Source organism: Sebastes umbrosus, chromosome 15 (genome assembly GCF_015220745.1).
Source record: "Sebastes umbrosus isolate fSebUmb1 chromosome 15, fSebUmb1.pri, whole genome shotgun sequence".
Taxonomy (NCBI): Eukaryota; Metazoa; Chordata; class Actinopteri; order Perciformes; family Sebastidae; genus Sebastes; species Sebastes umbrosus.
Window position 1 is genome coordinate 1,719,780 of NC_051283.1, and position 27,161 is coordinate 1,746,940.

General features: G+C 38.8%; 1 protein-coding gene and 2 gene segments (V, D, J or C); 2 read left to right on the top strand and 1 right to left on the bottom strand.

The window, feature by feature from the left end:
* LOC119503291 overlaps positions 1–3,116 on the top strand; it is a 20,416-nt gene extending 17,300 nt beyond the window's left edge. The window contains 1 exon segment of the V gene segment in view: positions 1,964–3,116. Within this exon segment, the coding sequence occupies positions 1,964–2,104 (141 nt within the window).
* The window catches only part of LOC119503300, a 26,778-nt gene extending 18,926 nt beyond the window's left edge, over positions 1–7,852 (bottom strand). Inside the window, exons 1-3 of the C gene segment in view lie at positions 7,840–7,852; positions 7,486–7,494; positions 5,576–5,585 (exon numbers count right to left, since the gene is read on the bottom strand).
* On the top strand, positions 6,150–21,586 carry LOC119503280 (CD209 antigen-like protein E). Its single transcript, XM_037794988.1, has 7 exons — positions 6,150–6,383; positions 7,846–7,965; positions 12,317–12,493; positions 12,659–12,834; positions 13,206–13,321; positions 19,183–19,402; positions 20,948–21,586. The coding sequence occupies exons 1-6, from the start codon at positions 6,275–6,277 to the stop codon at positions 19,361–19,363; spliced, it is 879 nt and encodes a 292-aa protein (XP_037650916.1). The 5' UTR covers positions 6,150–6,274; the 3' UTR covers positions 19,364–19,402; positions 20,948–21,586.
* Positions 21,587–27,161: the final 5,575 nt, after the last annotated feature.

Here is a 27,161-nt window from a genome sequence, read left to right on the forward strand (position 1 = left end):
TTTCCACATCAAAGTGTAATTGATACACTATTAATGGAGCCAGTCTGATGGTCAAATTACAGAGGTAGAAAAGAAAAAAGGAATTTATTCTGACAGCAAGAGTTTCGTAGATGTTTATCAAGTCAGACATAAAGAAAGATGATTCCAAATTTCCAAATCACCTTTCACTTATTTACACAGGGGAAATGGTTCTTTTTTACTTTATCTCAGTTTGTTTGAATATGGATTCAAAACAGAAGACTTGATGTGCATTTAAAATGGGATTGGGAGTAGCCAGACAATCTGCACTATACCTTCTGATCTGATTAATAACTGAAAGAAGAGAGGAGGATTTTGTGATGTATAATAGGATGTCATCCTCATACAAGGGATTTTAGATTTTTTGATAGTGTGAATGATATTATTCCAACCATGCTCTGTGTGTGTGTGTGTGTGTGCGTGTGTGTGTGTGTGTGTGTGTGTGTGTGTGTGTGTGTGTGTGTGTGTGTGTGTGCGCCTGTCCTCAGTGAAGTGTGTCAGTCTCTGCAGTAGCTTCCAGCTGCAGCAGTCAGTTCAGTTTCTGTTCAGTCTGACTGAGGGAGGTTTTTGTACGACGCTTTTTCACTGTGTGAACACATACTGACTGTTGATGACATGAAAACTCTGACAGTAGTAAACTGCTGCATCTTCAGTTTGGACTCCACTGATGGTCAGAGTGAAGTCAGAGTTTGATCCACTGCCGGTAAAACGATCTGGAATCCCTGATGCTCGATTGCTAGTAACGTAAATAAGCAGTTTAGGAGTTTCTCCATCTTTCTGTTGGTACCAGTGTAAATGGCTTGAGCCATGAACATCCTGACTGGTCCTACATGTGATGGAGACGGAGCGTCCCAGAGCAGAGCTCACTGCTCCAGACTGAGTCACTGTGACCTGACCTCTGGACTCTGAGGACACAGAGACAAAAACATAAAGCAGCGTCACGGTTTTGACGGTTTCATTTCAGAGGGAGGGATGTTCATAGAGGAGAGGAGTTTGATTCTCTGGACTTTACCTGTGAAGCAGCAGCAGAGGAGAGTCCAGATGAGGACGGAGATCACAGTCATGTTTTTGATGAGGAGGATTTCTGTGGCTTCTGTTGTGATGAAGGACAGCTGTCAGTCATCCAGTGTTCAATTCTCAGGACTATAAACTCTCCCAGAGCACTGGAGCATGGTGCTGCTGATGCAAAGTGGCTCTCTATGGAAATGCTCTGACTGACTCCAACAGGGACTTGGATTACTTTGATGATGCTGTTTATCAATGGATCAATCACTTTATCATAGTATTGATCAGGAATGTGTCAGTGATCATTTGTATCTTTGGTGTGAATCTGATGGACACATTTTCTTCCAGAATATTTTGTGAATTCCCCCTAATTCACTACCACACAAATCAACATCACTGTTGGACGAATTTAAACTAAATTATTATTATTAAATTTCAGTTCAGTGTTTAATGTGCATGGGTACGACTCAGTCTTTCTCCAAGACTAACGATTTGAACACTATTCAACATATTTCATAAGTTTGAATAATATTTCAGTAGTTATATATTCATATGAATGTGTCAGTGATGATACTATTTACAAATTAAATATACAATAATAAATAAAAGCCTCACAATTTTCATCTCTAGTGTGATATTTAAAACTATGAAACTCAGAATGTTTAATAAAAGAGTGCCAGTTAAACTTTTTTATCTTTAGTAATGAAACCCGTCTGTTGTCATGGTTCAGCAGTGATGCCCGTCTGTTGCCATGGTTACTGAGCTCACATAGGGAAGTGAAACCTTTAAGATCAGTTTCATCCAATCTGAGGAAGACCAACAGAATCAGTAGCCTCCTCTGCTGCAACCTCATTTAATAATCTCTCTCTCTGCAGTGGGTCGAGTCGTCCCCACCCTGACGGTGCTGCCCCCCTCCAGTGAGGAGCTGCAGCAGGGGAAGGCCACGCTCATGTGCCTGGCCAACAAGGGCTTCCCCTCAGACTGGAGTCTGGCCTGGAAGGTGGACGGCAGCAGCAGCAGCAGCAGCATCAGCTGGGAGGAGAGCAGGAGCCCCGGGGTGCTGGAGAAGGACGGCCACTAAAGCTGGAGCAGCACCCGGAGGCTCCCTGCAGACCAGTGGAGGAAGGTGGGCTCTGTGACCTGTGAGGCCACCCAGGGCTCCCAGACTCCGCTCTCAGAGACACTGAGGAGAGACCAGTGTTCCCAGTCCTGACATGATTCACTGGTACTCTGCTACTGGTTTCACTCTGATACTGCTCTATGTCTGCTCTCTCTCTCTGGTTCATGTTTCAACATTAATGTGTCCTTGCTTGTCCTGATGTTTTCAACATTTTAAAACAATAAAGATTTTATCATTTGTATTATTAAAGTGACATGTCTTTTAATTTCTTCTTTCCTTTCTTTTTAAGGATTAGAAATATAAAGCAGGGTATCATCTGCATAAAGTAATATAACACGCATGTAATTTGCGATTTGACAGCAAATATAATATAAATGAGACGGTACTACTTCACTTAAAGGCTCAAAAGCGAGGACAGCACAGTCTCTCTGTCTTCCTCTCTGTCAGCAGAATTAACATTTCTTGCATTAACACTGATATTGTATGAACACAACAAAGACTTCTTCATCAAATCAACTGTGCTCATGTATTTTATAAACGTATACCTGTGGGCATTTGTTTCTGTCTTCAATTAAAACAGTGGATCCATTTAATCCAAAAACACTGAGCTTGTCTCAGGATCAGATTGAGAAAATGTGTTTTTGCATATACTTTACATACATGCATATTTATGTAGATATATTGTTGTTACACCAAGTGGGTAGTTCATATCTTTTGCATTTTATGTTGCTAGTTGATGAGCTTTTCTTTTGATAACATAAGTGTTTATATTTCAAATAGCATTTTCGGAATTTGAGGGATGTTCAGGTTTTGTCTGGGAATGGGAATTATGAAGATTTCTGTGTCTTCATATTTTCTTTCAACTAGATTTAGTTGATATCACTGCGATCCAGCATGAAGTTGAGGTCAAACAAACACATAACTTTCACCCAGTAGTTGTATGGGAATGTATTTTGTGGGAGACAGGGTTGCATTGCACATATTTGTATGAGCATGTGAAAAATAAAACCTTTAAGTTACCTTAAAATAAAGTGTTTTTGGTCTTTTTACAAGTTAGTACAAGTTAAATTCTTATAACTTGATTTTTTGTAGCCTATTTATCTGGCTTCAAATGCACATGACACCTTTTTGGATTATTCCTGAGGGAGTCATAATATTATTGTATATCTGTTTACCAAAATAAAGGTTTCAACCTACATGATGTGTTGTAAGCGTCGGTACAGAATGGAGGTGGAGGAACTGAAAAGAGGAACAGAAACATTCTCCAGATCTTAATTGCTGTAACACTACCATTAATGTCTGCAGTATATTTCACTCTGTTGCACATGTGAATGAATCACACTTAGACCATGCTGTCACTGGAGTGTCAAAGTTGAATACATTATTAAATGGTGACATCTTCTGGTTCAAAAGTGACATTGCGCATGTTTAGGGGAAGCACTGGTGAAAATGTGGTTGATCTGCACACCTTTACCGTTAGGAGACCCCTCATTTACATAATGAGGCAGAAATGCATAAAGAAATGTACGAAAAATGTGTAAAGAAATGCATATAGAAAAGAATACAGAAAAAATAAGTTTGGTGAAATAAATAAAGGGTGAAATGCAAAGGGAAAATCCTACATAAATAAATAAAAAATAAATAATTAATGGAGGAAAAAAAATGAAAATAAAAATGTAATTAAATAAAATATCAACAAATACTTAATGTAGTATATAAAATGCTATAATTGTGCAACAATTAACCGTTAATAAATAGTTTACTAATGTTAATCAGAATGTAATTGTTATCACTCTTATCAGCTATGATACAATATTGAATTTATTATTAACCAATTACTTCATATTCCACAAACTAATGATAAAATAGCATACATTATAGCATTACTAATTTCTAGTAAAGATTAGTAATTACCATTTCATTGTTTGTTAACAGTAAACTTTAGTTAATAGTCAGTTTACTGTTAACAAACAATGAAATGATAATTAATAATGTTTACTAGTAATAAGTAATGCTATAATTTGTGTTATTTTGTCATTAATTTGTGTAATATATAATTTATGAACCAATTACTTCATATTACACAAACTAATGAAAAAAATTAAGACATTATAGACAGGGACAAACACTGGAAACTGTTACAGTTGTTCTTGTTCCCATAAATCCCTCCCCCCCCCCCCCCTAAAAAAAAGTTAGAGAACAACAGAAGTCTGGGGGATTTTACGTAAATAATGTGTCTCAATAAGCATGAGAGAACTACGTCTAGCCCGCCACAACAAGACCGGAATACATACGGGTTTGCCTTCAAAATAATAGCCCTTTAAATTGAGCATGTTAAACTACAGACTTGCTGATTTTATGCCGTTGGCAGGGTATTTGTATGAAAATATGTTTGTTATTGGTTTATGTAAAATAAATGTGGTAAACATTAACAGCAAAAAGCACCAATATAGGCCTATACTCCATGGACCTCTTGTTATAGCCTATTCATAAGAAAAACTATTGTATTATGGTATGTATGGCAACCTGTGTTGCCGAAAGGAAACTTGAAAATTGATATATGTGAGTACTCAAGCATACGGGTTTACTGTACCTACAGTATGGGCTAAAAATGCAGGATGTGAGTGTGTATTGGGTCCAGGTGAGCATGGGCAGACACCCATACATCCATTCATTTGTAAGAAATTGACTCTGGTCAGAGTACAAAGCACTGATGCAGATGTCAGTGGCGTTTCTTCTTGATATCCTGTCCTAAGAGATAAGCACAATAAAAACACAGAGTGCAGCGAAAAGAGGGGGAATTCAACAACAGTCCATGGGCTGCTAAAACATCAACGTCACATGCTTTATTCCACTGAGCCTATATACAATAGATAATAATATCATTTTGTTAGCAGTGAATAAGTATATTTACTGAAGTACTGTAGCATACTTAAATATCATTTTGAGATAGGCTACTTGTTGAGCATTCCAATTTCATGTTACGTTTACTTAGGCTACTACATTTTAGAGAATTATATTGTACTTTTTACTTTAATACTTGAAATTAGGATTAATGCATTTTTGATTATAGTCCAATAATAATCCAACATCATCATTCATCACTAGGGTGACCAGGCGTCCCACTTCATGAGGGACTGCACAGCATTGTGATCCCTTGTCCCACGTCCCACATATTGAGACGATGTCCCACATTTTCATTGTCTCTAGTTTTTCAAAAGTCCAACTGCTGCAGGACAGACGCTTCTCTAAAATCTGGCTTTTATCCAATGGCTGTGAAGAAAGCAGGGAACTGAGCACACGTGTGTCAAGTGCAGGTTAACATTTTACCGTCTTTGCTACGCTATGTCCAACGGGGAAAAATTGCGAGTCACCACAAAGTCCCAAGCTGCAGATTTAGCAGGAATATGATGGAAACTAGCACAAAGAAACGGAAGAGCAGCTACAACAAAGACTGTGGAACTACTTATAAGGATTTATAAGGAGAAGGAGGAAGGAGAGTCTCAGAGATTTTTGTGAAATTTTCCAGTTATGTATATACATATATTACCCCTATCAGGAGCTATAACCCTATAATTTATTATATATTAATCTGTGCAATACTGACTTAACAGTGCAATAATTTAGTGCAATAATTCAGCTGTGCAATAATGTGGTTTACTCCGGTATTAACGCTGCATTTATTTATACAAAACATTTAAACTAAAATTCTTATTTTACAGTATTCTTGCATTATTATAAATGCATGCATTTATATTATTTGCATAGATCCTATTTTTCAGCATTATTTATTTGCACTGTTATTATATATATTTCTTATTTATATTATTTATATTTTATCATGATTTCTCTATTTTTATATATTTATATATCCCCCGGGATCAATAAAGAATTTCTGATTTTGATTCTGTTGGGGCTTTTATTTTGAAACAACAGACCGGAACGCGTCTGGCTCACTCTGCGCTGTTTGACTCCGGTGCAGCTCCACCGGGATCGGTTTATAACCCAGGGAGAGGAGAGGAGAGGAGAGGAGGGGCACTGAGGCACAGTCTGACTGGGAGCTTGTTACTCCTTTCATTCCAAACTTCCAACACTTTTACATTGTAATACTTTGTGTGTTCCACCGCTGACATGTCGACCACCGGCAGCTCCCCGGTCTGTGACGGGATGTACTCCAAACTGATAGACGACGAGGGCGCATATGACGATGTGAACCGCAGGCCAGATGTGGGACCCGGCGGTAAGGACTCACCACAGAGAGAGAGAGAACAACTCCATGTGTTTAATCCAACTGCTGCGTCTTTATGGAGCAATTCAATCAGTCACTCATTAGAATTTCATATTTGAGTTCATTTTCTTTTGGTTGTGCTGCTTTTAGGCTCCAAGCTGAAAGAAATACTGGATTCACTTCACAAATCAATACTCAATATTATGTAACCTATGTCCACAGTTTTGATCACTATAATGCTCCTGTTTGGATCATTATAGTGTTATGGAATAAAAATACCTGGGTTGCAATTCATATTTCATTTGTTATTATTATATATTCTATTATTCTATCATATTATTTATTTATTATGATAATAATTTACAAGGGCTGCCAGTAATGATTATTTTCATTATCAAATAATCTGAAGGTTATTTGTTCTTTTAATAGATTAATTGTTTGGTCTGTTAAATATCAGAAAATAGTGTTTTTGCTTTTAAAAAATTACTAAACAATTAATTGATTATCACTGCTGATTACATTATGTAACCTAATGTCAGTTTTGCACACATTTTTTATCACTAAAATGCTCCTGTTTGGATCATCCTGTTATAGCATAGAATATATATTTGGGTTGCAATTCATACTTAATTTGTTATTAGTATCTATTTTATTCTATTATTCTATTCTATTATTATTTATTATGATAATAATTACTAGGGCTGCCAATAATTATTATTTTCATTATCATAATTGTTTCCATTAAATATCAGAAAATATTTTTTTTGCTTGAAAACTCACTCAACAATGAATTGATTATCACTGCTGATAAATTTTACTGCTGATCAATTAATCAACAAATTATTTTCAGCTCTAAACTTTACTCATAAAGCACTTTTCAAAACAAAAGTTGCAAAGGGCTTTACAGGAAGTGCAAAAAGTATAAAATAAAACCCAAATAAACAACCACAGTAAGCAACAGCAATATTAACGTTACTGTCGGCGTCTAGAAGCCACAGACATCGCCAGTACAAAGAATTACAATATATACGACTAAAATTACAATATATTAACTTACTATGCACCCAAAAATTTACTTCCATGGCCTCCGCCATCTCTGACAACGTCAACAAACACGTCAGAACTTGTGAACTCTGAGCTCTCAGAAACGTTCCACTTACGAGGTCGTGAATACGACATGAGAGGGGTGTTCATATGGACTCTACTGGTGAACACGATAAACACGACCCCATCTGAAGACACCGTCAGTCACGTGTTGCTGGATATTTGTAGGAGAATGCACGAAAAATGAGGAATAATTTTTCGTAGGATATCATACGAACCGTGGTATATGGAAACTTTGGTTATTTCTTTGTCTCCCTTTAACATTCACATTTAACAGGCTCAATAATATGGTTATTTAGCTTTAAGTATATGGCATAGAAAACTTGGTTTATTACATTAATTAACAATCTTTCCCTCTTGCCACCTCCAGCTCACCCAGTCAAACTGATCCCCAGGCCGAGCAGCCCCGGGGTCTACCGCCTCGCCACCATCTGCCTGGCTACGCTGTGCGCTGTCCTGCTGATCGTTATCATAGCCGTCACAGCACACTGTGAGTACACAAACTACATACTTATTTCTGTCATTTAATTTATTTCTTTGTGTATTATAACGTTAAAAATACACTAAAGGAACCCTGTGCAGTAGGGATGTCCATAATTAACCGTTTAAATGTAACCGACATTAAGCATTTTAACCGATTAACGCTATCAGTTAAAACGGTTAAAAGAAATGTTAATAATTAACTCAAAAGCTGAGCGGCTCAGAGGAGCGGCTCCTCACTTTAAGGAGAAAAGCTGGTCCACCTTAACAGCCCACCTTAAGAGGCGGAGCTGTAGGTTGTAGGATACAGGAAGTCGGCTCCGGTCTCTGGCTCGCTTGAGCGGAGCGGAAGAGTTGTAATTTCGTAGCATTTATTCATCGACAAATAAACTGTAGACACACTGCTACACCTACGATCACAGCTAGAACGCCACACACACACACGGTCTGTTGGAAACTCACTAAAGTTACGCAGACTACGTGTGCGGCGGCGAACACGAAGCCTCCGGCAATGCTAGAGCTGCTAACGTAGAACAAATACACACACTGTTGTGCTCCTGCAGCTGGTACACCGCTGCATGCGAGGCACAAATCTTGTCGGTTAACGGTTAATAATCGGTTAACGAGGGTCGGTTATTGGTTAAGAACATTTTTCAAAATGAGCATCCCTAGATTACATTATATTTAATAGAACGCCCTGTATGTCTCAGAATATGTAAGAAATGTACTGAAAATAATAAAATTCCCTACATTTTTACTGCTTTCTCTTATTCTAGGGCATTTTCTACCATTTAAAAAAATAAAAATAAACAGTATTCCCATGTGCCCAAAGACTAAATATACAGCCCAGTTGCACAGCAGTTCATGAAATAGTCCCAAAATTTGATGTATTAATTTGTGTATATATAAGTTACGGCACTTCCGGTGTTAACCCAGAGCACGTTCTTTTCCTAAAGCTAACTAAGTAGTTTGTTGCCTAAGCCTAACCAAGCCGATCTTTTCCTGAACCTAACTTAGTAGTTTTATTTTGAAAAGACTGAAGCAGTAATTAACACGTGTGTCACACGTTGTTGGACATTCGTAGGAAAAAGTAGGAAAAAATATGTTGTTGAAAGTCGTGCTGAGCATCACGATAAAAAAGGAAAATTCGTGTCTATGTACACAAATTAAATAGATTAAATTTCGTAACTATTTCACGAACTGCCGTGAGACTGTGTATGATCAGAAAATGACTGTATCTCACAATCTACAAAGAGCACAATTAAGTATTTAGTATCTCTGAACTCATAACAAATTGAATATCAAAGATATGCAAACATATGCAGTGTAAAAAAAATCATATGGAAGACATTTGATAAACACAATTTTAGCATTTTTACTTATTTTTCAAAAATCCTCACTTTACTATTAATAAAAGTGTGATTTTTCATGCGATCTAAAAAAGTTGTGCTGTTAAGATACTTGCCCAAAGTATGTCCGTACCAAATTTCAAGATGACCAATCAGAACAAATGTTGTCAAAAATAAATGCAAAAATAAATAAGGCAATTGATACAAAGATAAATAAATAAAGAAGCAAATTAAAACAGAAATATTAATTTGTATCACATTTTATCAATTAATTAATGGCGACATTTATTTTTAATATTGCTATATTTAATGACATATTTATTTATTTATCAAGTAATTTATTTATTTTAGGTTCCGTCCTCCACATGTCGTGGCATATTTCCTTATCATACCTAGTAAATATAGTCTTTGGGCACATATGGGTTAATGATAAAAAAAAAATGCACATAATACATACTGTACATAGATTTGAGAGCCTTTTCTGCAAAACGCCTAAACATATTTAAATACTTTTGTTTCCATCTTTATGTCTTGTTCTGTCTCAATTATGACAATTTCCACACATTTATTTGTATGTATTTTTATTTCTATGTTAAAGTAGTCGGACTATGCTAATGTAGGTAGTAAGAATGTGTTTGTTTTCATTTGAGAGCAAATGTGAAGATAATAAATAAGTAGTTTAAAGTCATTCAGTTTTGAAATTTAAATGATGTCGATGCCCTGTAGTCTACTCTTTTCTGCTGTTAAAGGGACTGTTTGTAAGAATCAGAAATGTCTTGTTAACAGCGACACCTGTGGTCGTTAAGTCAACGAAAGTCAGCGTCCTGTTGCTCGCCGCTCGCACTTGTGCTCGTTCTACATAGACATGAACGAGCATCGCTCAAAACAGTGAGGCGACGCACGTCAGCTAAAAGCACAATATCACTCTATATTTCAGCTGCTTGGCAGTAATGTTAGCTGACCAGACGAAGGTCTCTCCATGAATCAATGCTGATCCTAGTGTTGGCTTTTCCTGCCTCAGCCCCCCGACCGCGGCCGGAGGGAACAGGGGAGACACCGGAGTTTTGGTCGGAGACGATAACGTTTCTCTCTGCGGAACCCCGTCACTTCACAAGACACGGGAAACCTCTGTTGGTCTGGAGGAGCTGCAGCAGTTATTTCTGCACAAACGTCCACTGTACATTCACTAGATATTCTCAGAGCTAAACTAACTCTTCTGCAGTGTGTAGTGTTCATGTAGCATTCAAGTGAGAACGAGCGTGGTGTGTGAGTGAAGGCAGGCAGAGGAGCAGAGTAACAGAGTACAGCAGAGACTCCGGTCCTGGAGACCAAAGCTACGGTCTCCCCCGCGTCCTCCGACCTCGGCCAACACTGTTTAACAGACGGGCTTCACTAGATACAACCAAGAGGTTTTGGTGCTTCCGTGTAGTTTGTGTTAGAGTCTGAGCCTGAACAGCGTAGCCACACGCGAGCGCGCATGGGACACCGACCCGCAATGATTTATACGTGTAAGAAGTTACAAACAGTCCCTTTAAATTCTCCCACATCCACTGTTGATAATCTGTAGGCACTAGCGAACAGGAAGATATCAAATAAAAACCACTAAGTGACTCGGGTTCGTCATCAGTATACGCTGTGAAAACTGAGGCGGAAACAGTGAATTCAAAATTGCCAAATTAACAGTTTCAGGTAAGAAAAAAAGAGGATCCAGCGGTTTGAGCCTTGCAACACTGACCATTAAAGCATTTACACACTTAGTACATGTTGTATATATGTGTGTGTGTGTGTGTGTGTGTGTGTGTGTGTGTGTGTGTGTGTGTGTGCGTGCGTGTGTGTGCGTGTGTGTGCTTGTTATGTTGAAACAGCCACACAGCTGAAACGCTGCTTCTGCTTTTAATGAACTCGTTAGTTAAACGGCTGCCAGCTGAGCCGGAGTGAGACGTCGGCGGCAAAGTGAAAAAGAAGTTTAAAGGGAATCTTTCTACATGTTTTTAAATGTGATAATAATTGGGCTGTAAATGAATTAACACATTTGGCAAAAGAAAAGAAAAAAAATATAAAATTGTGTTTATTTAGATAATTATCATGATTCGAGAGTACATTTTCTAAGAATCTACAGTTAAAATTAAACTCTTTTTAGGGGAAAGTGCAGTGTGGATGATGTGATGAATGATGTACAGTGTGTGAGAGCAAATATGTGCATTTTTATATCTCATACAAGACTTGTGTAACTTTCATTCTGGTTGCCGTTTCTAAACTCAAACAAACAAAAAAATAAGCATTTTAAATTCTCCTTGATTTGAACATTATTCATCATTCACCTTCAGCTTTCAGTCGTCAGATTTATTAGAGATGTATATTTAAGTCTGTCTAGCTTCATATTTTCCACTGTCTTTGTAAAGGCAGATGGTCTTCTCTCTCTCAGTGTGGACGTCTTGATCAATAAATTCAATACCTAAAACTATGGCATGTGTGGCATTTCAATGCTGTATTTTTTAAGTAAGACTAAATTACAAGTAAAAAGGCTCACTCACATTCTTCAGGTCAGCTTTTAGCTTAAAGCACCAAATGACGAAAACACATCCGTGTGTTGCACTTAATGCCGAGTTCACACTACACGATACCGATACCCAGCCCGCCTCGCTGCTGCCTTCGACCTGCAGTCGGAGCTCCAGCCAGGAGCAGAGCTTCGCCTCGCTGCTCTGCCGGTTCCCGCTGGGAGCCGACACCGACACCACGCTGCTGGAGGTCCAGGCCGTATTGCTGGGCCCGCTGGAGGGAAGGGAGGCACGGGAGATCCAGAACCAGGATTGCGCAGGGCAGACTGTCAGACCCTGCTGCAGTAAAATGAGAGGTTTTCTAAAGGGACTCTGGTGCTCGGAAAGACTGCCACACTTTTGTCCACACGGGCCGCCAAAATCACACAAAATGAGAGTTCCTCGTAGCAGCTTTAATTGATAACGTTTACTATATCTGTTAACTAAGTGGTCCATCGTTCCATATGTTCCACAGATAAGAACAAACCTCAGAGCGGTGGTGAAGCCGCATCAGAGACGCAGAAGCAGACACAGAACGCCAACGTGTCGGCTCTGACCGCCTCCATCAGCAAACTGCAGCAGGAGAAAAACCAGCTCCAGAAAGAGAAGGACGAGCTGCAGGCCAAGCTGGCTGCCAAGATGGCCACTAAAGGTAGGCGGCTCCATATTTGTATGCGGGGGGGGCTTTGGTCACCAACATGTCAAATTTGATCACCTATCGTTGTGCTACTGTTACTGTATGAGAGTAAAGTGTCCATTTGAGACTGTACTGTTCTGCTTCCCCGGATGCTAAATCTCTCTCTTTGCGCGTCATCAGCTCCTGAGGTGATCAAACCGACGACGAAGGCGCCCATCGTCTGCCCCATGGACTGGCATCTCTTCAACGACCACTGTTACTTCATCTCCAGAACCACAAGGGATTGGCCCGAGAGCCAGTCGTACTGCCAGAGCAAAGGAGCTTACCTGGCCATCATCCACACGGCCGAGGAGCAGGTACAGTACGACGAGCTGCGTGGTCACAGCATGACTACGACCGACATGGCTTTATGGTCTCGCAAATTAGTTTTGAGTTTTTTTCTCATAAATTTGCCACTTTGATCTCAGAGAATATTCTCTAAATATTACGCCCTTTCCCTGGCTGGTCACACAAACCCTATATACGAGAATATCACCAGACTCATTATTGATGAATACACAATTGTTTTTGCAGACTTGTCCGTATCGACATCCTGTCTGGTGACAGGTTGGGTTATTAATCAAATGTCAGACATTGAGCGTCTCTCTGCTGTACAAGAACAACCAGTGATGAACGACGTGTTCCTTGAATATACTTCAATATCTCCTTTTTGTGTGTTTCCTCTCAGACGTTTCTGTGGGATCTTCTTCCCAGAGGCCACTGGAACGCCTTCTGGTTTGGGATCAGTGACGAGCACACAGAGGATCAGTGGAAATGGGTGGATGGTACCCCGCTGGTCGGAGGGTAGGTTTACTTCTTTCATAACTCATCTCGCCTCCTAACTTTCTTTCATTGGTCTTTTCTGGGTTCACTTTCCATATTCTGAGACAAATTGGCTCCTCTACAGCAAATGTTAGTAGAAATTGAAACCTTTGTGATTTTAATCACAGTTTCCATGAAAATGTACCAGGTGGTGCAGCTTGGGATGTCACGAGAACCGATACTTCGGTTCCAAGTCGATGCCAAAATTTTAAAAAAGTGACGGTACTCTTTTTCTACAGTACCGAAGGTACCGTAGGATGCCTGTAATGGTCATTGGTAAAGATGTGACGGTGAGCAAATTTTTTCCCACCGGTTAATAAACTTGTGACAACACCGGTGTCACCGATTACACCGGACATTTTACAAGAAAAGATGACGGTCAACATGTGCAGAGCGCTGACTCTGATCGTTGTCGTCGCGTGGCGGTGTGTCTGGCAGCGGGGCTCCGCTGCGGTGGTCTACCTGGCGCCGCTGCTCCGTGCATACCGGCTGTGACGGCTCCACCCACCTCGCGGCGATTACCTCATTAACGTTATGGTTCCCTTATAGCATTGAGATTAAACGTGAAATATTGCTAAATAGGTGCGTTTGCTTTTCACTTCGACAACAAATCCTCTGCCTCCTGCTCCTGCTTCTCTGAGCTGACGGACAAGATGCATTCAGGGTCAGTATGTAGTGTCCGTCGTCTGACTATCGATTGATAACATGCCGCTGATACGCCAAAATGAACAGAATGGGTCAATTCTTTTTATTTATTACTTAAAGGCTACATGCCTCTGTTTTTTTGTGATGTTCAAATGTTTTTAATAAAAGAGTACGTGTTGAATTACATGAGATTTATTATTGTTGTTTTGTTTTTTTACCGTGGTATCAAATTGGTATCGAGAATCGTGGAAATTCACTGGTATTGGTATCGACTACTAGATTTCTGGTATCGTGACATCCCTAGGTGCAGCACAGGTACTCGTCTATATCCATACCAGTGGGCAACCTCCAGGTCTGAGAAGTGAAGCCAACGCTGAAGTGCCTTAAACCTGCATTCTTTCTAACAGCCAGCAGGGGGCGACTCCTCTGGTTGCAAAAAGAAGTCTGATTGTATAGAAGTCTCTGAGAAAATGAGCCTACTTCTCTCTTGATTTATTACCTCAGTAAACATTGTAAACACGAGTTTATGGTCTCAATTGCTAGTTTCAAGGCTTAAACCGTTGCACTAAAGACTTTAGTGGCCTAAGTAAGGAAAAAAAAAAACTTCTGACTCTTTCTTCACCGCAACGGGGCCGAGTTTATGGCGATAAATGAAGAAAATGAACACATCCTGAGAAGAGATGTCAGTTTATGATTTGTCCGACCATTACCTCGCATAGTTTATAATAAATAGTTTATAATAAAATTATATTTATTATGTAGAATGAGAAAAGAACTTAAATTTGGGACATTAGTCGTTAAGTCTGGGACAGTTGAAAGCAAAATTCGGGACAGATGCGGGACACTGAGGAAAAAAGTTAATTTCGAGCCCTGTGACCAGGTTTTAAAAAAAACGAGACAGGACATGAAATGTAGCCTTGAAAACCGGGAGGACTGAGATAAACAGTTGTGAGTTCACTCTTATGGCTCCAGGCTGTCTGTGAATTACACATGCTTGGACAAACACGCACACTCAGACTGACTGACCATTGGACCTCTGTTGAAAACTGACCTCTCGCATACCTACAGACTCTGGCACAGGTTTTGGCCTGCGAGCTGCACAGTGACGATTGTTAGCCTGGTTTACACTGAACGAAGAGAGTCCGGTGGCCAAAGGAAAGATGCAGCCAGCGGAGGGAAAAGGGAGAAGTAGGGCGAGGCGATTGACCACTGCGAAGTGCAAACTTCAACGCAATACTTCCTGTTTAGTTATCCCTGAGGTGCAGAACATTTTTGGAGGGAAGCAATCAAAAAAGGAAGTGAAGTTCCTGGACTCCAAAAACAGGTTCCTATAGAAGGCAATGGAGAAGTACGCTTCTTTAAAACTATTGTTAGTTTGAAACCAATGTGATCCTTATTTTTATTCAGCAGCACGACTCAAAGGATGCAAATATCAAGAGGGTCAGTACTCGTTTTTGTAATTTCCTGAAACAGACGATCTCTCCCAGCTCTCTTTTGTCATTCTACACTAGAACTGCCAAAGTCAGCGCGGTAAATAGCACGGTAAATAGCGCGGTAACGCAAAAACGCTTTAACGCCACTAGTTTCTTTAGCGCATTAATGCAATCAATATTTCAGACGTTGTAGCAGAATCGGTTTTACAACTAAAGTGAAGATACTGCATCATATGAAACTAACTAACCTAATGAATCCATCGGTACCAACCATGTCATACCAGCTTGTCATGAAGGAGGTTAAATAACGCTCCAAACTTGTGCTAAGTTTTGGCGAGGAAAAACTGTCATGGCCATTTTGAAAGGGGTCCCTTGACCATAGTGTAGCCCTGAGTCTGAACCAGGTATTATCCACATTTATTACACTGCTTTGTTGAATTCTCGATTCTGATTCTGGTCAATCATTGCGTTCTACGGTCTGTTATTTCTCTATAACAGACTGTTGCTATGTATAGCAGACCGTTGCTATGTATAGCAGACCGTTGCTATGTATAACAGACCGTTGCTATGTATAACAGACCGTTGCTATGGGCGCAGTTCTGATGTCGGACTCTGGAGGACTGTTTTTGTGTCGAAATATTGATTTCTTAAGTGTGTAGCCGTGTAACAAGCAGGATAATATACAGCTAGCGTGTCGGGGTTTATTTCACAACAATGACTGGCTCGCTGTACATTATCCCTTACGTAAATGAACAATGGAGTACAGATGTTAAGTAAGTTACGGAAAAAATTAGGGTTAGTCGACTGATCGGTTGTTTTGGTCTTCGTCGACTTTAGTCGATTAGTATTGTGTTGTGCTTTTTTCGTGCTCAATGTCTTCGGCCCTGTCTACATGTATACAGATAATCTTAAAAACAGATATTTTCCCCCTACGTTTCGGCCTCTTGTCCCACACAAACAGAGTTTTGGGTACAAAAAAACGGATACTTTTGAAAACTGTGTGGACGTGTAAAACGGAGAGTTTGGGAAGCGATGACATCATCTCCTCAATTCGCACATGCCCATTGTTGCTTTGTGTAATTTGCATGCACCAGAAACAATTATAATTACGTACACTAGTTTACGTTTTTTTAGCACTGCTCGGACTAATTGCTACTTTACATTTGAACTTAATATTGCTGCAACACTTCACAGACGAACAGAGGCAGTCCACCAGAAACAACGGTTTCGGATCAGGCCAGGTCTAGCTGACCTAGAGCATGGTATCGTTGACGCAGCCTTTATCGCCACCTACTGGCCCAGCGAGCGCTTGGATTCGTTTTTGTGTTCTAGTGTGGACGGAGATATTTTGTAAAACAATGGTCGTGTGGACAGAAATGTTCTTTTAAACGGAGGGGAAAATATCCATTTTTAAAAATATCTGTTTACATGTAGAGAGGGACTTATTTCCAAGAGTCTTCTGAGCACATCGCTGCTAAACACCAGATTTAAAGTGATGCTTTTGTGTGATTCTTTGTGGAGAAACTTATTTTACAATTAAATCAGCTAATCGATTAACCGACAAAACCGTATGAGTGTTAGTCAACAAAGAATTTCTTTGGTTGGCCCCAGAAAAAACAGTCACTACAGAGTTAAAGGTTCACCATGTTCCAGATGTGAGATAACAGCTAGAGGGGGGCCAGGATCAAGTCCGCCTGCTCTCGCTGCAAACAGCAGCTCTGAGTGGCGTTATGTAACTGCTGGTAAACTGCTGCAGGACGCTGCACTGCAGGTGACCCTGACCTCTGACCTCTGATGAAAAACAAATGTGTCAGAGCCTGAAGGGACTGTGGAAAGATACATGTTGCTTTAAAACACAGTCATCTTCATCTTCATCCTTCTGTCCGTCTGACTGGTGTTAATATTTTGTCCTCATTGTATTTTTTTTTCTCCTTTTGTTCTACCCCATCTTGTGCCAACTCGACAGATTTTCTAATAACCATCTGATTTCTCTTCCTCATTTTGAAAATGACTAACCCCCCACATTCCTTCCCTTCCTCTTTTCCTGCTGAGATAGGTTTTTTTTATTTTCCCCTCATGTTCTGGCTGAACTCTGCTCACATGTTGTGTGATTTAACATCAATCTTTAACCTTTAACCACTTTTTTTACGGCGTCTGCAACTTTTACTTTGTATCTCCAGACTGCTTTTCTTCACAGATATTGGTGGAAATAATTGAGTTTATGCATAAAAGAATGTATAATCCCTCTCAATCATCACTTATGACTAGGGCTGTCAATTGATTCAAATATTTAATCTCAACTAATTGCATGATCTTTCATAGTTAATCGTGATTAATCAAAAAAAAATTTGCACTTCAAAATGAACCTTAAAGGGAGATTTGTCAGGTATTTAATACTCTTATCAACATGGGAGTGGACAAATATGCTGCTCTATGCAAATGTATGTATATATTTATTATTAGAAATCAATTAACAACACAAAACAATGACAGATATTATCCAGAAATATTTTCAGACAGGACTGACACAATAAGATAAAAGCAAATAACTTAAATTAAGATGTAAATTAATTAAATAGAAAGACGGACAATTTGTTTTTAAATGTTTTAAAAGCAGCAGATCGCTATTTTGCCAGGTGAATCAAATTTGTTGACAGATAAATATTAAACCTTTCAATCTTCTTTTCATTATAGTAGATCTCTTCTTTCTTTACAGGGATTCTATAAAGACGATAAAGTATGTCCATGAATATGATATAAAAATGTACAGTTAATTACACTTTTTCCCCGGCATTGAGGAGTTTGGTTTATGGCGCTAACACTCGTTGACTTCTTGCACAGGGGCAAGACCGTCAATGGCTTTAAAAACAAACATCAAGAGCTTAAAATGGATTCTAAAGCCAACTGGAAGCCAATAGAGTGAGTAAAGTACGGGGGGGCAATGTGTTCTCGTCTGGAAGTGTTAGTTAAAAAGCGAGCAGCAGCAGTTTGCACAAGTTGGAGGGAAGACTGGTTGAGATCAACATACGGTGCATTACAATAGTCAAGTTTCGAGCTAATAAAAGCGTGAACTGCCTTCTCGAGATGGTGCCGATTGAGGAAGGGCTTTACTTCAGCCAGAAGACGAAGCTGGAAAAAGCTCATTTGAACAACAGAGTTAATCTGTTTATCAAATTTCAAACAGCTGTCAAATGTCACCCCCAGATGTTTTACAGTTGGTTTGAAATAAGAAGCCAGAACACCAAAAGCTTGAGACTGCAACATTAATCATGCACGAAGTACCAAACATAATGCATTCAGTTTTACCTTCATTTAAATGAGGAAAATAAAGATTCATCAACTGCATGGCTTATTTCTTGCATAAAATGTTTTCAGAAACACATTTCGATGAACTATTTTTGTGATATACAAGTAGGAAGTTTCCAAACAAGCCGCCATGTTGTTTCCAGTTTGAAAGCTGGGAGCAGCAGCCCACGAGGGAAAGTGTTCGTCCAATCAGGTGCCTTGTGTATTAGTGGCAGCCCATCAAGCGTCCAATGCTTGGAAGCGAGGTAATCCCTTGCGATAAAAAAAAGCCCCTGTGGACACGTACCATAACCGCGGTCAGGGGGGGTTAGCTTCTGGTGGTTGAGTCGGGGAGGAAGCGCCAACTTTGAATGTTGCGTTTACAAACCGCAACCGACAAATCCTCCTCATTGTGCCTTTAAATATATGGTTGACCAAAGTGTTTTGTTTTTTTTCTCTTTTCCTCTCTACTAACTTTAGGTTTTGGGAGGTCGGCGAGCCCAATAACCACATCAACGAGGACTGTGGCTATATTGTGAAAACACAAGTGTTGGAGCGAGTGGCGATCCGGAGCTGGTACGACGCCCCCTGCACCATGTACTGGCCCTTCATCTGTGAGAAGGAGATGGGCGCTGGCGCCAGCACCGCCATACCACACTGAGACGTCAGCGCCGCCGCTCTGATCGACTGAGGAAAACAAGTCAGTAGTTTTAACAATTTGACCGTAAAACCTTATTTAGATCTGACACTTAAGTGCACAGGTTTACAGGATGAACATCAGATAAATGACATGAACATGTGGTATTTTAGACTTTTTCTCCAACACAGCATAGGATAGGTTGTCCACTGTCCTCAACACTGGTTAAAAGTCTTATTAAAATGGGTTTACAGTAAACATAATCATAGGTAGCTGACTGTTTTTAACCTTTAGATATTCCTTGTTTTCTTGGTCACCGTCCTTATGATGAATATCAGCATTTAAAGGTGCAATGAGGAAGATCTGGCCAGAAGTTTAGTTTAAAACATAACAAAGAAATTAGCTTTTAGTGCATTTTACAAATTTTAGGACTTAATGATTTAAATAAGGGCTATTTGAGTGTTCGTACTGGGAAGTTGTTTAAAGGTCCCATATTGTAAAATGTGAGACTTTCAGGTCTTTTATATTATAAAGAAGGTTTAAGTGCTATAAAAATACTGTTAAACTATCAAAACGCTCAATATATGTAGAAACACACAGCCCGTATTCAGAAATTGTGCGTTTGAAACATCTACCCATTTGTGATGTCACAAATATACAATATTTAGACCATTACACGGTTTTAAACGTAAAAATTCTAAATGTGTCCCAGTTTATTTCCTGTTGCAGTGTATGTAAATAACATCAGCTGACAGGAAGTAAACATGTCCATATCGTTGCCTAGCAACTCAATTCCGTTGCAATTCTGTTGAAATGCACTAAAACAGAGCGTTTCAGACAGAGGATAAATACAGGTATATTTAGGCAGACAGTTTGAGGAAAATAAAGTTTTTTCTTAACATTACAGCATGTAAACATGTTCAAGTAGAAACACAAAATACAAGTATGTACCTGAAAATGAGCATGATATGGGACCTTTAACTAAAAACAAATTATCTTCTGAGTTACAGACGTCTCTTTCCCAATGTAAGTCTATGGGGAAAAGCCACTACAAAAATTTGCTTCACAGCCTGGCGTTCTTCCTGGGGGCTTGGTGGCAGGGAGGACGAAACAAAAATACGAGTCGTTTTATCGTTTTTTGCCGCTTTGAATTTAATCCAATAAACAAACTATCAAAGCGTAAAAATTGACCGCACAGCCCCAGTTAGCGGCACAGTAAACACACCTAAACTATCGGACGATGCCACACGTGAAGATTATAAGATAGCAGAGTTATTTTAACCGTCTCTCAGAGTTTCATCAGTTTGGTTGACTTTTGCGTATTCTTGCCCTGCTGTTAGTTAGTAGTTGGCATTTATTTTTTAATAACTGGTGACTTTACTGAATTTAGATTGTATGGACCCAGTAGCAGAGGAGAAATGCTGCCCTCTATTAGTTTGAAGCACATTGCACCTTTAAAGAAACTCTTTAGGTCTCTAGAAATATAATAAATAAAAACAAAAATATAATAAAAGGTGACAAAAAATACATTTATATTGCATTATAACTGTAAACTACTAGAGGGAATTTTAGAGGCGACATCATCAGATTTTTCTTTACATTTCCTAGTAAACGCGAAGGTGGATGTTTCAGCCTGAGAGGAAGACTGAAGGCAGTAATCAGGGCTGAATGTAGTACTGCCAGTATATCTGTTTAGTATCATTAGTATCAGATTATAATTGAAATGCTCTACCGATGATAAATCACCTGCAATAGATTGTATAACTGTATAGAAAGTGCTAAACTGGAGGTCAGAAGCCTTGGAGGACGACTGTGGTGCTGCTTTAGGTTACCAAAGGTTGCATGTGTATCTGTGCCTTATACCACATAAATAATATCAGATTTTTTTACATGATTCTGTTTTGTTTTTTGTTTGTTTTAAAGATCAGGGATTCGTTGATTGTTTTTACATGTGAAATGAGCTTATTAGTAATGAATAGTGTTTATAATAGATTTATGTTAACTGTACATAACTTGAAAAGTGTCATGATGCTGATAGTGCGTGATTGTGTGACGTCACCACTTCAGTAAGAATGATCAGTTTGAGTTTGATGCACTTTTAAGATGCCAAAGTTTTCATACTTTTTTTTAGTTGCTCAGTTGATTTAATTTTTTAAAAAATGCAACATAAATCAAATGTTTGAAATTATGCACAAATGTATCCTGTGGATCTTGTAAATAAATAAATATAATTGTTTTGTATCTTAATGTCTCACCTTACTTGTACATTTATTTATTTAATCTTTTATTTATTTATTCATATATTTATTTATTTAATTATATTAACAATAAGTCAGAAGACTGTGTAATGTGCTCGTATAGCGGCAAACCCACAGAGAATTGGTTGAATGGAATTGAACACAGAGAGTGTTTTAGCGTCTTTCAGTTCATTGTTTTGGTTTCACGGCCCATAACTTCATACTGTTTTGATTGAATCTCACAGCTCTCATCAGCATCGCTGCAGCAGACGGACAAAGTTAGCGACTAGCTGGTGAAGAAGATAAAGCATTTAGTAGCTAAAGAGTCAAATGTTTTTCTCAGGAGTTGGAGGAGACCAAAAACAGAGCTAAAAGAGAGAGAATATTTCAATTAAATTCATCTGGTGACACAAACACGAATCCAAATGAATGCTAATGTTGCTCTGTGTCCACTGGATGCATATAAGCAACTGTTTGGTAACTAGGTCACCATATCAACTATTTAAGTTGATAATAAGCTGTTAAGTTGTTCTGCCCTCTAATAAACAGAAAAATCAATAAGGTTTAAATGTGACACCAGATTTTTAGTAATTAGAACTAAACTTTTTTTTGTATACGACCATGATGCTGGTGTCATTGTGAAAGAATAATACCTCAGTCAATTTTAGTAAAAAACAAAAAAAGGAAAAAAACGTTTCTTTGCTTGTGCCTTTTTTATTCATATAATAATAATTTCACATAATTTTCATTTAACTTTTTCACTACATGCACTATGTCCCCTCACACATGTATATGTGCAGTAAAAATTCTCAAAGTTATTGTTGATAAGTGTTGTAAAGTTTTTTTTTTGGCTAATTTTTTTGATAAGTAAATAAATCTTCATTACCCTTCAGTTACAGGAGGAATTCTAACAACGCTGTTAAAAGTTGTATTTATTTTTTAATTTTTTTATTTCAGTTTAATGAACTGCACGCAGACGAGTTTGTACCAAGTTTTCAGGAGACACCAACCGATCAACATGCCAGCAATAATAATGATAAGTAAAGTGGTAAAGGCTTTTGTCTACTTGCAATAAAGGGACTGTTTGTAAGAATCAGAAATGCTCGTTAACAGCGACACCTGTGGCCGTTAAGTCAACGAAAGTCAGCGTCGGGCTCGCGCTTGCTCACTCTACATAGACATGAACAAACAATTGCTGAAAACAGTGAGGCGACACACGTCAGCTAAAAGCACAACATCACTCTATATTTCAGCTGCTTGGCAGTAATGTTAGCTGACCAGACGAAGGTCTGTCCATGAATCACTGCTGATCCTAGTGTTGGCTTTTCCTGCTTCAGCCTCCCGACCGCGGCCGTAGGGAACAGGGGAGACACCGGAGCTTTGGTTGGAGACGATAACGTTTCTCTCTGCGGAGCCCCGTCACTTCACAAGACACGGGAAACCTCTGTTGGTCTGGAGCATTTATTGCAGCATTTATTTCTGCACAAACGTCCACTGTACATTTACTAGATATTCTCAGAGCTAAACTAGCTCTTCTGCAGTGTGTAGTGTGCTCGCATGCACGTGAGAGTGGAGCGAGACAGCGAGAATGCGCACGGTGTGTGAGTGAAGGCAAGCAGGCAAAGGAGCAGAGTACAGCTGTAGCTGCTTCTCATTTGTTGTTTTTTCGCCTCCTCGTCTCCTCGCTTCTCGATCCTCCAGCTGTAACCCGGAAATCGATCTCAGCGGAGGAGCTAATCGAGGATACACCAGTTTATCCTCCAGTGTCTCCTTTACGGAAGTTTATTACCGACCGACACGCCCACTTATTGGATATCAGTTATTGATTGGACGCTGCGCCGATCGGTTTGATCTGATACATCAACATCACTGTAGTTTCATACCGGAGTGAAGACAGATCACAGATTAAACGTTTTATAGTTTAGTTGTCTTCTGATTCACCACCTAGTTAAAATCTGTGTTAACTGTAGGTGTGAACAACAGACGGACCATGTTGATGGTGAAGTGTTCCAGCAGCAGAAGGACCTGCAGTAGCTCTGCTTCACACACCACAGCTGGAGGAGTCTGACACTGAGAGGGGTTTATAAAAGCTGACAACAAACGGACCTCAATTTTCTTCATTTATTAGAAAGAGTTTTCTTTTCATGATCTGTCTTTCCCCGTTAACTGTTATTAAGGACAGTTAAAGTCAGAGAGAGAAGGAGGGTCTGTCTTTTACACCTTTCACACCTTTTATCCTCATTTCCATTCAGGTTAAGGCTTATTATGTTGTTGTTGTTGTTGTTGTTGTTGTTGTTGTTGTTGTCCAGCAGGTGGCACTATACTAACACAAGCAACCAACAGTCAATGTGTTGACTGTCTGGCAGTCTGCAGGACACATTTACTGTAAAGATAGCAGAGTGGAAGTAGATAAATAAATAAATTCTTCATGGTTAATGCATGTGAGGTATTTCTTCCTGCTGCTTTTTTAAATGAGAAAGTTTCAGTTTTGGTCCATAAAAGTAGTTGTAGTATTTTTTTTTCCTCACATCGGCATATAACAGGTCACCAGACATTAAACATTATTGAAAACTGTGTTTGAAAACAAAATGAGGGTTTGACACATTTTGAAAGACAATCTCTGAAAATGAAGGCAAAAAATGAAAAGAAAAAACTTAACTTAACATTTTGATTAACTCTTGTCCAGCTATTGTACAAGAAAAAAAATAACAATATACTTGAGATTATAACTGGAATTTCTCTAAGAATACAATTTGTGAGTAAACTTTGGAAAGCAATGTAGTTCTTCCTCTAGGAAATGTGTATGTGTAAAATATGTGATATTTTTTAAACAAATCAGACAAATGAATTCAAAAGTAACTTTTTTATTCAAAGAAGGAAATTAATTGGTTGAGGGTACAAAAAAATACACAGAAACAGGACAAAAATACACAAAGTAAAACAACAGAGAAAATCTGTAAAAAAAATTAACAATACTTAATGTTTTTTTTCCCACTGAATTTTGTCTTTTCTCTGCTTACGTTTTTTCTTTGTGTATGCCCTCCACGGTAACATTTAATTTTAAAGGTCTTTGCATTCTTTTCCTGGAAATCTATTAAATAAATTACCAGCTATTGGGAAATATAGCGTAATATAATATTAAATCATGTTTATAATAAAGTAATTATAGATTTTGAGGTAAATATTGGGGTAATTTGGCAGTAATTCCAAAGAAATTTCAAATACTTGCTAATTATCACCTAATTACCATGAAATTTGCAGACCTATAAAATTAAGTGTTAACCTCCTCTTCTCTTCTATGCTGTCTTCCATGTCATCTCGTCCACTTCCTGTCCCAGTCAAAGTGGGCTAAGAGTGTCCCTGAGTGGAGAAGCCAAGGGTGGAGTGGGGTTTGTACTCCTCCTTCCCTCCTGAGCTCGTTACCACAGGGAGTTATCAGGAAGTCAGCTAGCCCTCTTCTGTCACAGTTCGTTAGCCCGGATTACAGGCCCACACTTAGAGAGAGAGAAACACACCGGCTCTGCTCTAACGCTGTGTGATTACATCCCATCAACAAATCAAACAACGGACACATTTTCAGTTTCAGGAACCCTGAAAGAAAACATCTGTAGGGGGAATTTAGCCTAACGTGGGACCTTTTTTTTGCATTTCAGACTTCTGGAATATATCGCTATATGAAGCCAATACATTAAATCTACACCAAGGACCACTCTGGATGTGTCCTAATCAAACTAAAAAAAAAAAGCAGCCTCCCCCCAATTATGGAGTATAATTTGCACTTCATCATAAATATCTTTAATAATGCATCAGAACACTAAAAACTTATAAATAACCGTTGTTATTTCCCAATCCATGCTGTAACACATTAGTCAAATCATCCTCTCCCACTTTTCAAAACCATATTTCCTAAAGTAGGACAATGGAAAATGTATTTTTGAGTATATTTATACCATATTATCATATTTTTGGATAAAAAAATCATATACATATCCTGATAAAAAACTAGCAGGATTGTTTTATTTATAAGAAATTCATACCCTCAAAGGTCCCATATTATAAAAAAGTGAGATTTTCATGTTTTTTTATTATAAAGCAGGCTTAAGTCCTATATAAATACTGTGAAAGTATCGATACACTCAATCCACAGGGAAATATACACAGCCCGTATTTAGAAACTCTAAAATGTTTGAAACAAGCTGTCAGGATTTCTGCCCATTTGTGATGTCACAAATATACAATATTTAGACCCTTTAAACAATTTTAAACGTAAAAATTAAATTCTAAATGTGTCCCAGTTTATTCCTAGTTGAAGTGTATGGGAATGTCATCAGCTGACAGGAAGTACACATGGACCCAAGCTGTTGCCTAGCAACGCAATTCTGTTGCAATTCCGTCAACATGCGCTGAAACTGAGCGTTTCAGACAGAGGGTAAATACAGGTATATTCAGGCAGACAGTATGAGGAAAATAAAGTTTTTTTGAACATTACAGCATGTAAACATGTTCTATTAGAAACACAAAATACAAGTATGAACCTGAAAATGTGCATAATATGGGACCTTTAAGATTAAGATTGGTCCACCTTAAGTTATGATTGAACATTTGAGATATCATGATTTTGATCACGTGACTCCACAGCTTGTGTTATCCAATCATTTTATTGACTTTATTTGTTTGAGGAAGACCTACACCCACTGGAGCTTAAGTATCCCACATTATGGCAGCTCACCCTATAAGAAGCATAAACAACAGAAAATGCAGAAAAAGCAGCAGTGACGAAAACCTCAAGTGATCCCTAACAGCCCGGACACACCAGGAACATCAGGAGCAAGTGGCGGCTTATATTTATTTTAGACAGAGAAAGGTTAAGAAACGTGTGGTAATTGTAAATAATAGTAATAATCCACAATTAAAACTCTGTACTATATTCATTCATGGAGCTCTCCAAGTCACTGCATGTTCTAGAACACTTTTCGGCACATATTTCTGAATAAAAGCCTTGTGTTAACAAATGAAGGAATTCTGTCCACAGAAAAAACGCTTGAGGGCTTTTATTTTTTTTTTTTTTTTTTTTTTTAAAGTTATTTTTTTGGGGGCATTTTCCATTTTTATGACAGGACAGTGGATAGAGTCTTGAAAGGGGGGAGAGAGAGAGTGGATGCGGAAAGGGCCACAGGCCGGATTCGAACCCGGGCCGCCGCGGTCAGGACCAAGCCTTAATACATGGACGCCCGCTCTACCAACTGAGCTAACCCAGGCGCCCAGGGCTTTTATTTTTAAATGAAAGCAGGAAGTGTTGATTTAAAAATAAGTCTTTACTTTTTTTTCATCTCCGTAACATATTCTACAGATAGACATCGAAACTGTAGTAATCTTGCTGGCATGATGTTAATATACAGTCAATAGATCTCCTTCACTGTCCGTAACATATTCTACAGATGTCTAGACATCGAAACTGTAGTAATGTAGCTGATATGATGTTAATATACAGTCAGTATAGGTCACTTTTATTGTCTGTTGTTGCTGTGAGACGCGCAGCACGCGTCAAAAAAAAGGCAAGACCTCTATTCTCTAGAAGAGACGCA